Genomic DNA, 13,196 nt, shown 5'->3' with positions numbered 1-13,196 from the left:
GAAGGAACAGCCCCTGCTGGAGGAAGAAAGGAGCGGAGGGAGTCCAAGCGCTCATGGGTGGCCAGTGTGCCTGCAGCATGGCTGGCCAAGAGGAGAAGGGCAAGGTCACAGGAAGCAGGCAGACAGGAGCTGGAGTAATAGGACGCTGGCCAAGTTCCGACTTCAGGTTTCAAGAAGAATGCAGTAGGAGGATGCTGAAGGGTCCCCAGCGGGGCATGATAACTGGAGTGTGTGTTTACTGCCTCCTCCAGATCACACTGCAACAGGAATCCGAACCAGGGGCAGTGCAAGTTGAGTCAAGTGATGATGATGGCTTAGACTAATGGTGGCAGTTTAGATGATGAGAAGGAGATGGCAGGCTTGAGCTAGATGTTAGCAGTGGACACGGCAGAACCTGCTGCTAGATGGATGTGTGGGGTGAGGGGCCAAGCTGACTTTCTACTTTAACCCCTCCACTTCATATAAGTCAATGAAATTCAACTAGTAGCTTTCATATTGTGACATTTATAAACTAACATTGGAAACAGTCTAATTTCTGTTAAGATCCCAGGTCTTTCCAAAGGGGGAAATTGATGAACCTGCCAAGAGAAGAATAAGATGTACATTATTCAAAAATACGATTTTCCTTGAGGTATTACAAACTGAACCAGAATAAAAACACAGATGAAGCACCCACAAAATGATGCCACCTCATCAGACCTCCCCAACATCAGGCCACATAGAGAATGAGGTTTGGGCACGAGGGCAAGAGCTTTGGGGTCATTCAGACCTGATTTCAAAAATCTCTAACATATGAGAAATAAACTGCCACAAAAGAGCACAAACTATAGACTCAGACCCATTAAGACTGCAGATATTGAAATTATCTAATACAGAAGATAGAGATATGAAATATGTTTAAAGAACTTTAAATAGGGACTATAAAGGGCCAAGATTTTTTAAATTGCCCAATAACATTCTAGGGGGAAAGAAAGTAGAGCTTCTAGAAATTTATGTCTGAAATAGCCAATGAACAGAAAAATAGATCTGAAGAAATTACCCAGAAATGCAGCACAGAAAGACAGAACAAGTGGAAAACATGAAAGGCAGGTTAAGAGAGATGGAGAGTAGAATGATAAGGTCTACCAACAATGTAATTGAAGTTCCAGAAGGAGAAAAAATAGTAAGAGAGAGTCAAGATTTGATGAAATTTGTTTGAAATTTTTCCAGAATTAATGAAAGACACCTGTCCTCTGACTTTGGGATCCCAACCAACCCCAAAGGAGGAAAAATAAAGAAAACTCCCCTCCTAAACACACTGTGGTCAAGCTGCAAAACAACAAATATTGGGTTGGCCAAAAAGTTCCTTCAGTTTTTAAATAAAAATAAAAGACACATTTTTCATTTTCACCAAGAAATGTATTGAACAACCTATACACCGTTTTGTTCCACTACCTTCTGCCATTTTTCAGGCAACTTCATAAGTCCATCTTCCCAAAATTTTTTATCTTTTTGAGCAAAGAACTGTTCCAGGTGCCTTTTACAGTCTTCCAGGGAATTGAAACTTTTTCCATTAAGAGAATTTTGTAAAAACCGAAATAAATGGAAATCTAAAGGTGCAGTGTCTGGTGAATACAGCGGATGAATCAGAACTTCCCAGCCAAGCTGTAACAGTTTTTGCCTGGTCATCAAAGAAACATGTGGTCTTGCGTTATCCTGATGGAAGATTATGCATTTTTTTTGACTAATTCCAGATGCTTTTCATCGAGTGCTGATTTCAGTTGGTCTACTTGGGAGCAGTACTTGTTGGAATCAATCATTTGGTTTTCCAGAAGGAGCTCATAACAGAGGACTCCCTTCCAATCCCACCATATACACAACATCATCTTCTTTGGATGAAGACCGACCTTTGGTGTGGTTGATGGTGGTTCATTTCGCTTGCCCCACAGTCTCTTCCATTCCACGGTTATTGTACAGTATCCACTTTTCATCGCCCGTCACAATTTGTTTTAAAAACCGGAATGCTTTCGTTATATTTAAGTAGAGAATCACATGTGGAAGTACTGTCAAGAAGGTTTTTTTCCGCTTAACTTATGTGGAACCCAAACATCAAAGCCATTAACATAACCAGGCTGGTGCAAATGATTTTCAATGCTTGATTTGGATATTTTGAGTATGTCAGCTATCTCCCGCATGGTATAATGTTGATTGTTCTCAATTAATGTCTCGATTTGATCACTATCGACTTCAATTGATCTACCCGACTGTGGAGCATTGTCCAGTGAGAAATTACCAGCACAAAACTTCACCAACCACTTTTGACACGTTCAATCAGTCACAGCACCTTCTCCATACACTGCACAAATCTTTTTTTGTGTTTCAGTTGCTTTTTTACCTTTCTTGAAATAATAAAGCATAATATGCTGAAAATGTTGCTTTTTTTCTTCCATCTTCAATATGAAAATGTCTATACAAAAATTCACCAATTTTGATAAGTTTTTTTAAATGCATGCTGGTACCACAGCTGTCACAATACAATCTAACAAAATTGTTTCAAATGAAGTTAAAGCCAACTAAGTGCTACTAGAGCCATCTTATGGAAAAAACTGAATGAACCTTTTCACCAACCGAATACAAAAAGATGACCATGAAAGCAGCCAGAAGGGAAAGACACATCCTCCCAATAGAAGGACAGCTTCATTGACAGCTGCCTTCTCAACAGCAACTATGGAAGCCAGGAGACAATGGAAGAACATTTTTAAAGTGGGAAAGGAAAATAACTTTCACCCTCCATCCAGCACAAGTAACTTCCAACAATGTGAGTGAAATAAAAAACATTTTAGAAAAATAAAACCTGAGTTTACTACCAGCAGATCCTCCCTAATGTTATTTCTAAAGGATGCCTATTATCAAGGGAAAGGAAATTGACCTCAAAAGGAAATCAGTCAAGAAGGAATGGGAGGGACTTCCCTCATGGCTCAGTGGTTAAGCGATGCAGGGGACATGGGTTCGAGCCCTGGTCCGGGAAGATCCCACATGCCGCGGATCAACTAGGCCCGTGCGCCACAACTACTGAGCCTGTGCTCTAGAGCCCATGAGCCACAACTACTGAGCCCGCGTGCCACAACTACTGCAGCCCGCGTACTTAGAGCCTGTGCTCCACAACAAAGAGAAGCCACTGTAAATGAGAGGCCCGCACACCGCAACAAAGAGTAGCCCCCGCTCACCGCAACTAAAGAAAGCCCATGCACAAAAACGAAGACCCAACATAGCCAAAAATTAAATAAATAAATTTATTTTTTAAAAAAAGGAGAAGAAGGAATGGGAGCAAAGAAAATGAGAAACATGTGCATAAAAGCCAAGCCAAAGCTGACCATACAAAACAAAAACTTCTAATTTAAGGAGATTAAAAAAAAAAAAAATCATAATAGAACTAAGGTGTTACATAACACATAGCACAGAAATTGGGAAGGAAGTAATTTGAGTGAAGGCATTTCAAGGCCCTTATATGATTCCAGAGAAAGTTTAAAACTGATTAATTTCAGAATTAATTAGAATTAACATGTACATTAAAATGTCTAAGTTAGCCCCTAAAAGAATAGAAATATAGATATTAAATTTCAAAATAGGAGAGAGAAAAAAATGGAATTAGGGCCAGGGTGGGGGAAATCTCAATTTTAAAAAAGGCAAGAAATGAAAACAAGATGATCTGTCAGTATTCATATTTAATTCTTATGATTAAAAACATATTCATCAAATTTCACAATTTGTATGGAACCACAAAAGACCCCGAATAGCCAAACCAATCTTGAGACACAAAAACAGAGCAGGAGGAATCAGGCTCCCTGACTTCAGACTATACTACAAAGCTACAGTAATCAAGACAGTATGGTACTGGCACAAAAACAGAAATATAGATCAATGGAACAGGATAGAAAGCCCAGAGATAAACCCACGCACATATGGTCACCTTATCTTTGATGAAGGAGACAAGAATATACAATGGAGAAAAGACAGCCTCTTCAATAAGTGGTGCTGGGAAAACTGGACAGCTACATGTAAAAGAATGAAATTAGAACACCTGCTAACACCATACACAAAGATAAACTCAAAATGGAGTAAAGACCTAAATGTAAGTCCAGACACTATAAAACTCTTAGAGGAAAACATAGGCAGAACACTCCATGACATAAATCACAGTAAGATCCTTTTTGACTCACCTCCTAGAGAAATGGAAATAAAAACAAAAATAAAGAAATGGGACCTAAGGAAACTTAAAAGCTTTTGCACAGCAAAGGAAACCATAAACAAGATGAAAAGAATGGGAGAAACCTCAGAATGAGAGAAGATATTTGCCAAAGGAGCAATGGACAAAGGATTAATCTCCAAAATATACAAGCAGCTCATGCAGCTCAATATCAAAAAAACAAACAACCCAATCCAAAGATGGGTGGAAGACCTAAATAGACATTTCTCCAAAGAAGATATACAGATTGCCAACAAACACATGAAAGGATGCTCAACATCACTAATCATTAGAGAAATGCAAATCAAAACTACAATGAGCTATCACCTCACACCAGTCAGAATGGCCATCATCAAAAAATCTACAAACAATAAATGCTGGAGAAGGTGTGGAGAAAAGGGAACACTCTTGCACTGTTGGTGGGAATGCAAATTGATACAGCCACTATGGAGCACAGTATGGAAATTCTTTAAAAACATAAAAATAGAACTACCATATGACTTAGCAATCCCACTACTGGGCATATACCCTGAGAAAACCATAATTCAAAAAGAGTCATGTACCACAATGTTCATTGCAGCTCTACTTACAATAGCCAGGACATGGAAGGAACCTAAGTGTCCATCGACAGATGAATGGATAAAGAAGATGTGGCACATATACACAATAGAATATTACTCAGCCATAAAAAGAAACAAAATTGAGTTATTTGTAGTGAGGTGGATGGACCTAGAGTCTGTCATACAGAGTGAAGTAAGTCAGAAAGAGAAAAACAAGTACCGTATGCTAACACATATATATGGAATCTAAAAAAAAAAAAACAAAAAACATGGCTCTGAAGAACCTAAGGGCAGGATAGGAATAAAAATGTAGACATAGAGAATGGGCTTGAGGACAGGGGGAGGCGGAAGGGTAAACTGGGACGAAGTGAGAGAGAGGCATGGACATACATACACTACCAAACGTAAAATAGATAGCTAGTGGGAAGCAACCGCATAGCACAGGGAGATCAGCTCGGTGCTTTGTGACCACCTAGAGGGGTGGGATACAGAGTGTGGGAGGGAGACGCAAGAGGGAGGAGATATGGGGATATATGTATATATATAGCTGATTCACTTTGTTATACGCAGAAACTAACACACCATTGTAAAGCAATTATACTCCAGTAAAGATGTTAAATATATATATATATATTTGCCAACAAGTAACTAGACTATGCTTTTGCACAAGGACAGATTTTTATTAGTGTTTTGACCAAGCATTTTTGAATATCTTAATAATATTTTTACTCAATTATCATGTATTCTGAAGAAACACAGAGCAATTCTTTTCCTTCTGCATAGCTTACAAAAATGTTTTTCCAGGACGTTCTAATAGCCCAAACATGGGCAACACACATGCATTAAAGAAATCACTTGCTGGAAAACATAAAGGTCAAAATGAACAACCAAGTATAATTCACTGTTTGAGCCTATATGCCTCTCCCCACATACATACACTCACCAACCCTGGTCCACTAAGCAGCATTTCACAGAGCACAGTGGGTGGGGAGACAGCACAGTGAGCAGAAGTCTCTGCAATGATGGCATCCCCACAACTTTGACTTCTCAAGCACTTACCACCGAATGAAACACTCAGGGACTCCAATTAGGGGTTATTTCAGCAAAATGCACTGAGTAAATGAACACAGCTTCCTCTCTGTCAGTGGAACTTGCGAGTAGTGGTTAGAGACTCGGTTTCCAAGAAAAACACATTTGTCTTAATTTCTGCAAGACAAGGAAACCAAGCAGTCTAGGAGGGTTTGGGCCTTGGGAGCCCCCAACACACACATGGACAGAAGCTTCCCCTCTGCCCTCCCCGGGAGCCCCCAGCCCTCAGCCTCAGGCCATTCCCAGTGGCCCCCGTGGCTGCCCAGATTCGGAGGAGCAAAGAAGCATCGAAATGATTCTGTGCCTCGACAGATAATAGGCACTGGTTTAAGCAGGAAGCGAAGCCACTGCCTGGGCACAGGGAATGCAAAGGGTCTGCTGCGAAAGGGTTCCCAGTGGTCCAAAGAAGCAGGAAGAGAGACATGCCTGGATTTCGACAGACAGTGGCCTTTGGATACACATGCCGTGCGTCCCACCCCCACTGAAGCTTGCTGATCATCAGCCTTGGAAAAGGAAACACCCACAACAGAGGATGGGTGCACTAAAAGGCATGGAATTTGTAAACCACAGCTGTTACATCCTAACAAACGTTATTCAAAGGCCCTGGACCTTCAGTTGCTACTGACAGTCACTTAACCCCCACAATAACCCTGACTTTAAAAGTCACGTGACACCAGGGGCAGCTGACCAACAAGTGTGCTTGAATTTTGCCCTGAAATTGCTTTCTATACCACACAACACAGCAGAAAACACAGCCCTTTTCTATAATCCTCTGTTTGGAATTTCCCAGAGCTGAGCTACAAATAAGAATGTCATCAGAGGAGCCAGGAGCCAGCTGCTGTCAGGAACCCAGCTAAGGCCAGTCAGCCGGTCACCAGACTAGGGTTTCAAAGGTCAGAAAGACAACACCTCAGTGCCCACTCCCTTCCCACTGCCCAGCCCGAGTCCTGGACGCCTGGTCATTCACTCCATCCTGCCAGGCCACGGCAGGAGCCGGAGGTCAGGACACCAACCATCTCTGGCCTGGCCTAGTATAGCAGAGATCCCTGTTTAATACAGACATAATACACCCCTTGATGTCTAGAGATGGGGGTGAACGACGACCATCTATAGGATGGATTCCATTATATGGCAAAGAATCACAACCAACAGACAGGGGACATACAAAATGCCCAGGCCATTAGGAGGACCCACTGAGGACCAGGCCTTCCCAAGAAGAGTGGGACCCCTAGAAAGACATTCCCCAGGGGATGGGCTGACCAGTGGCACTCATCCCAAGGGTGGCAGGCCAGCTTGAATCACCCCACATCCTAAAACACACAATCTGCAAAATCCTCCCAGCAACCCTTCCTGTAGCCAGGGAACCAACAAAGGTCTTCACCAGCACCTGAAAGGAAATGATTCCTCCATCCAAAGCTCACAGGGCTCCAACCATGTGCCAGCAGCGAGCAGGGCACTAGGACAGAAAGATCAGTAAGGGTCCTGCCCTCAGTAGGATTACAGTCTGGTTACAGTGACAGGAAGTAGCTGACAAACTTCATGGCCGAGTGGAGTTTTAGAGACCATCTTATCCTTTCCCCTCCCTCCTGATGAAGGAATGGAGACTCACCTGGGGCACAAAAGCTAAGTAGTGACAGGAGTCCCAGTGCCCAGCCCAGCCCTCTGTCATAACCCCAGTGAGGCCCTGCCCCTCAGGAACTGAGATTCCCCCAAGTTGCCAGGTCCCTGTTCCTCCAAGAGGACACTTCTACACCTTGAACTTGAGAAGATCCAAAATGGCTGATGAATATTTGATTTTTTTTTTTTTTTGAAGTGTTATGTTAACATGAGGTCATCTCTGAGGAGCTAGCTCATGGATTATCACCTTCCTGAGCCTCCACTTCGGTTTGGGGCAGGGGGAAGGGGGGTGCGGACATCACCCTCATTATAAGTCCCTTTCTCTGGGGAGTCAGACCACCACCACCAATCACTCCCCAATTGAAATCCCAGCACTACCACTTACTAGCCAGGTGATCTTAGGCAAGTTACTATATCTCTGTGCCTCAGCTTCCTCACCAGTAAAATGGGATAATAATAGTATCTACATTTACTATTTACTATGAGGATCAATTAAGGATCAGTTAAGGTAAGGTAACGCTTAGAAAGGGTTTAGAGCAATACTTGACAGGCAGAAAAGTGCTCCTAAGGGTTAGTTTACTAAAAGTGTCTTCAAGTCTCCTCCACCAAAAACGCAAGGGAAAATCCACCTCCCCACACTCATACCACCACCTTAAGCTCAGCCTTCTCCCTCTTCTTGTCCCTGAAACATCAGCTATGCTTGACCCCCTTCAGGGTCATGTGACATGCCGACCCCCTTCCCTTCTGGCTTCTCCCTGACCCTCTTTCTGAGCCCATGCAGTCAGCACCTGCCTAGGCCTCCCTCAGCCCCAGGCCCTGCCCCCATGGCCTTCTTTTCTTTTCAGTCTCTCCTCCTTGGGTCTCAACATCAGGTTCTCAGAGCTTCTCCCTCCCTGAGCCTTTGGGCTGTGCCCTCAGCTCCTCCCCACCTCCCATCTCCCAGGAGATGCCCTCACCATGCCTCCATCTGCTCTGCTCCTTCCACTCAGTAAAAGGGGTCCCCAATAGAGCCCCAAAAGGGCCAGCACTGGCCTTTCTAGATTCCTCCTCTGCTCCAGCGTCAGTGTTTCTGACTAACTCTTCAGTGTCTCCAACGGGAAGCTACTGAAACATTTTGAAGTCACTGTGTTTAGACTGCATCATGTTTTCCCCCTCCCAGAGTCAGTTTCTTTAGTGGCATCACCACTGTCCCAACCCAAGCTTTGGAGTCATCCGGATTTTCCTCCTTGCTTGCTAGCTTTCCTGTCTATAAAGTTCTGCTTGTATTACCACTGCAAACTGTCTGGCCCTAACTTTTCAAAACTGGAACACTAAACTGACTTCCTAAATGGAGATCATAAAACAGGTAATTGTCACAGACGCTTCCATTTGCTGTGTAAACAGAAGCGGGGCGGGGGGGGGGGGCGGTGTGCAAAATAAAGGGCCTTCTCTGAGTCTACTCAAAATTTCACAAGGGGCCCAGTAGTCCGCTCTGATGAACACAAGGTCTCATCTAATCCTTATGAGGCAGGTCAAGACCTTATTTTATAGATGAGGGAACTTCAAGGTAAAGGATGAGAGGAGTAACAGAACTGGGTCGTGTCTGACTTTCTTCTTCCTTTCTACTATACTCCAAGCTGAAATGACAGCAACTGATGGTCTGGTGGAACCTAAGACGGTCTTCAGTATCAGGAAAATTAAAAATACATACAGACTCAGAGAGAGAGAGAGAGAGAATGTGTGTGTGGCCCTGGGGTATGTTTTGAATTATTGAGGGTACCCCCGCCCAGACACACCAATATTGAGGAACCTCATCTAGATACAGAGGCAACTCCCACGGGAATGTCATGTGCCCTTTCCCTACCTTTTGGTGCTAGAACTAAGTGGGGATCGGGACACAGCCTTACCTGAAAGCACAATTCTCAGTTTCATGCTTCCTTGCTGAAAGAAAAAGGATTCCCACGTAGGCATGGTTGGCTGAAGCCCTTTTTGGAAATGGGCTATCAAAGCTCAGGCATCGATTCAGCTATGTAAAACTCCCATCCATTAGGATCTAGCACATGTGGAAATGATTAATGTGCAACTGCTGTGTGTCATCTGGGCCATCAGCAACCATGAAAGCCACAGCAAACGCCGACATAAATACAGGAAAATCCTGAAACCGTTTAGGCCAACTACACTTTTCCAGAAGATGAAATTACCATTACTTTTCCCATTAAAACAGAGTAAAGCTGGGTAGAATAAGCACAGCTCTAAGGCACTAGTTGGGAGGAACTTTCTGACTCATGGTACCACTCTGAGGGGGAGGGGAAGGGAGAAAGCTAAACTGAGCAGCTTTGTGTGCAGACCAGCTAAGTGTTTAAAATATATGAGATATTTCTGTACAGTAAGTCCCGAAGTGGGCAAAGTCTTCTCCGTTTTGCAGGTGAGAAAGGTGATAGCAAAAGAGCAAGTCACTTTTTCTTCTTGCCCCAGTTCTCAAACAATAAACTGGCAACAGCACTCACTATTAACCAACTTTCCAGAAACGACCACAGAAAAATAAAAAACGAAATAGTACTTCTCCCTCTAAAACTAGAGACAAAACCCTTTCTCAATCCCTAGACCAATGAAAACTTTGACGAGGAATGTAACTAGTTCATACAAGTGGCAGTGGCCACCTTCTCTCCTTAACTCCCTCACTTGAAATCGGGAAAAACAACTCAAAGTCACAGTTTTTGAATGCAGATCACAATAACAAGTAATCCGCCGTCGTTGGCTTCTAATAAAAGGCAGAGGAGCCTCTGTAAGATTGAGTTTTTCCTTAGAGATGAGTGGTGGGAGAAAGTGGCCAATCTGCGGTTTGACCGCACGTGGGCGCAGGGCTCTAGCGAGGGCTGTACTGGACGTGAGCACCCAGCCAAGGGGCCCTACGTGCCGCGGGTCCCCGGGGAAACAAAGGAAAGATGCAGGAGGGAAGAGGCACTTTCTCGGCATCAAACGCCCCTATGCCTGCTCCCATCCAAATACTCCTTCCTTTGCAGGACTGCTGGAAACTCTTTCGGGGATTTGTCCCACGTGCTTTCAAATTCAAAAGTCTCACGGTTTCTCCCGGTTCTCCGGAGAGGGGGCAGGCAAGGGACGTGAGGGAGGTGGCGGGCTCCCGGGCGCGCCCGCAAACCCAGGCTCCCCTGCTGGCCTGCAGGGCCCGGGGCGGCACGCCCGCCGCGCACCGGGCCGGGGGCCAGAACTGGCAGTCCCCGAACAGGGGCAACAGGGGCACCCGCCGTCCCCCGAGCTGCTTTACTGAACCCTCCCCACCGTGCGCTTCCCATTTCACAGACAAGACCACCAAGGCTAAGGGAAGGCAGGGAGTTCGCCAGGCCAGGCTAGCGGGTCCCGGTTGCCGGGGGCCCTAGGGACGGCCGGGAGGGCGGTGACCGAGACCCCTCGGGGGTTGCCCCTCCCGGGGGTGGTCTCGCCCCTGACATCCCGGGCCGCCCACTATCTCGTTCGCTGGCGGCAACAGGTGCGCGGCTCGCGGCGCCCTGGCGCCGATTCCGGGGGAAGTTTCCCTGGCCGCGGCGCGCTGTTTACAGTCTCATTTTGCAGCGCGGGGGCCTGGAGCTTTCAGGCCAGCCCAGCCATTGAAACCCGACACGTGGGGTGGGGCCCGCGCGGCAGACCGCGAGGGAAGCGGGCAGGCTCCGGGCCGGCCTGGCCCCAGCTCCCCTTACCTGCAGTCCGGCCCGCGGCCTCCGCCTCCATGCTCCCGCTTTCTGGGCGCCCAGCCCCGCCCCGCCCCTCTGCCCCGCCCGCTGCCCCGCCCCTCCCCGGGCCCCTCCTCCAGGAATGGCCCTGCACCAGCAGCGCGGCTGCCCAGCCGGCGCCCCGGTGTTTTCCCTGCCCCGCCCCGAGCGCCGGAGCCACGGCCCTGCGGTCGTCGCTAGCGACCCCTGCTCCCTGTAGACAGTTTCCAAAGCGAGCTTACCACTTCCGATGAGTAGTTAGTAGTTAGTATTTCTCTTACTACTCCTGTTGGAAGAGAAGCTATTCGCAGCCCGACGCCCTCGCCAGCGCCCCTCGGCCTGGCACCCCACTCTCTACGCCCCTTCCCACTTCCTTCTATTATTTCTGTTTCTATGGGCAAGAATCGCTTGTATTATCCCTTTTCGAAAACGTATACAGTTGAAAACTAGCTCAAAGACAACGAATGGCCCCCATAACGCAGGGCCCCCAGTAATCTTTTCTGCCCATTTTTTCAGTCTTTTCAGTTTTTTTCCTAACAACTGTAAAGTGCTTTTTCTGATAACTAATACCTTTTTTTATTAAATGTTCAAGCTTTTACTCACTTGAAGTAGCAAAATTCAATGAGAAGCAATTGTTTCTCTACTATTTCTTTTTGGCCTGTTTCAAGGTGTTTTTTACAGGGGAGAGAGGGAGCAGGGGTAGTTTTAAAATGCCAATGGCCTTGGAACCCAAAGGCCTGTCAGCTGGCACCTACCCTCTTTGGTTGGCAGCTCTGAAGTTTGCCCTTCTGGACCGGCTCCCTCAGAGCTGCATCCTCAGCCCTTCTGATCGTCTGCCCCCAGGATGGGTGTAGAATTCATTTGCCTGCTTTCTCCCTGCACCCCAGCAAACAGTGGCTCAGGGGAGCCTCTCAGCTACTCCCCATCATGCAACCTCACCTTTGAAGCAACCCACCTGAGGAAGACCAGGGCACCCCCAAGCAGAGGAAGAAAAATGCTCCCAGTTTCACTTCCATGGCGCATTGCTGCAGTATTTACTGTGTCCGGAGCTGGAGGCTCCCCTTAGAGCTGAAACAGGAGGGAAGGGGGCAGGGCAAAGCTTTTGAAAGAATGACATAGCCCGAGGACATGACATAAACTGATTAGAACCAAATGGGCCCAAGATGGCAGACAGGTCCACTTCCACTAGAACTTGAGGCTCAGTATACGCTCACTGTAACACATCTGCAAGCTAAATGATAACACCCACAGGCGCCATGACAGTTCCAAGGCCTACCATAAGGATCAAAAAGTGGGCCGTGGCTCAATTCCTGGAAATCCCCACCCCTTCCTGAGATAGCTGGAATACTCCTCCCATTCAGTCTATGAAATTACCACTCCTATAAAAACTGACAACCCCATACCCTGGTGCCTTTCTCACCTTCTGAGATGGCCCACACTCTGCCTGTGGAGTGTGTTTCTCTCTAAATAAGTCCACTCCTTACCTATCACTTTGTCTCTCACTGAATTCTTTCCACGATGAGACATTAAGAACCTGAGCTTCATTAAGTCCTGAAACCAGGGGTGTGATCTCAGTTGGAAGACCATAGGTTTCGGCCGGGTTTGAGTCCCGGCCACATGGGTTCAAGTTCCAATCTGAGGTGCACGTTTTCAGAGCCACCCTGAGTCATCTCTTGGAAGTGTGAGATTTCATTTTCTACAGTGATAAAAACACAGAGCTCCTTGGGTGATAGCATTCCAGACACTTAACTCCTCCAAACACCTTATTTTCATTCAACACATATTTGTTAGCTTCCTACTATGTGCCCTATATGTTCTAGATTCTAGGGATTCAGCAGTGAACAAAATGGACAAAACCTTGCCTTCATGGAGGTTACTTTCTGGGCAGGAGTGGGCAGGAGATAAAGAGAACATAATAGTATGTTAAATAACAGCTAAGGAAAAAAATAAAACAGAGAAACGGGATGGGAGGAGGTTTTTATAATTTTAAATAAAGTG

At 45.9% G+C, this 13,196-nt stretch overlaps 1 protein-coding gene across 7 annotated transcripts in view; it reads right to left on the bottom strand.

The window, feature by feature from the left end:
* LOC309626422 (protein FAM169B-like) overlaps nucleotides 1-11,231 on the bottom strand; it is a 91,443-nt gene extending 80,212 nt beyond the window's left edge. For 4 of the 7 annotated variants that reach the window (XR_014243178.1, XM_082387105.1, XM_082387107.1 and 1 more), the window contains exon 1: nucleotides 11,187-11,225. Coding sequence is in view for 4 of the 7 variants with exons in the window: in XM_082387105.1 (XP_082243231.1) it covers nucleotides 11,187-11,217 (31 nt within the window). In the remaining 3 variants the exon portion in view is untranslated. Of the gene's footprint in view, nucleotides 1-11,186 lie in introns of all 7 variants that reach the window. The other 3 variants (XM_082387108.1, XM_082387109.1, XM_082387103.1) reach the window with 3 other exon arrangements.
* Nucleotides 11,232-13,196: the final 1,965 nt, after the last annotated feature.

This window comes from Balaenoptera borealis (genome assembly GCF_965194805.1).
Source record: "Balaenoptera borealis genome assembly, chromosome: 3".
Lineage (NCBI taxonomy): Eukaryota > Metazoa > Chordata > Mammalia > Artiodactyla > Balaenopteridae > Balaenoptera > Balaenoptera borealis.
This window is presented reverse-complemented; position numbering and strand designations above follow the sequence as displayed.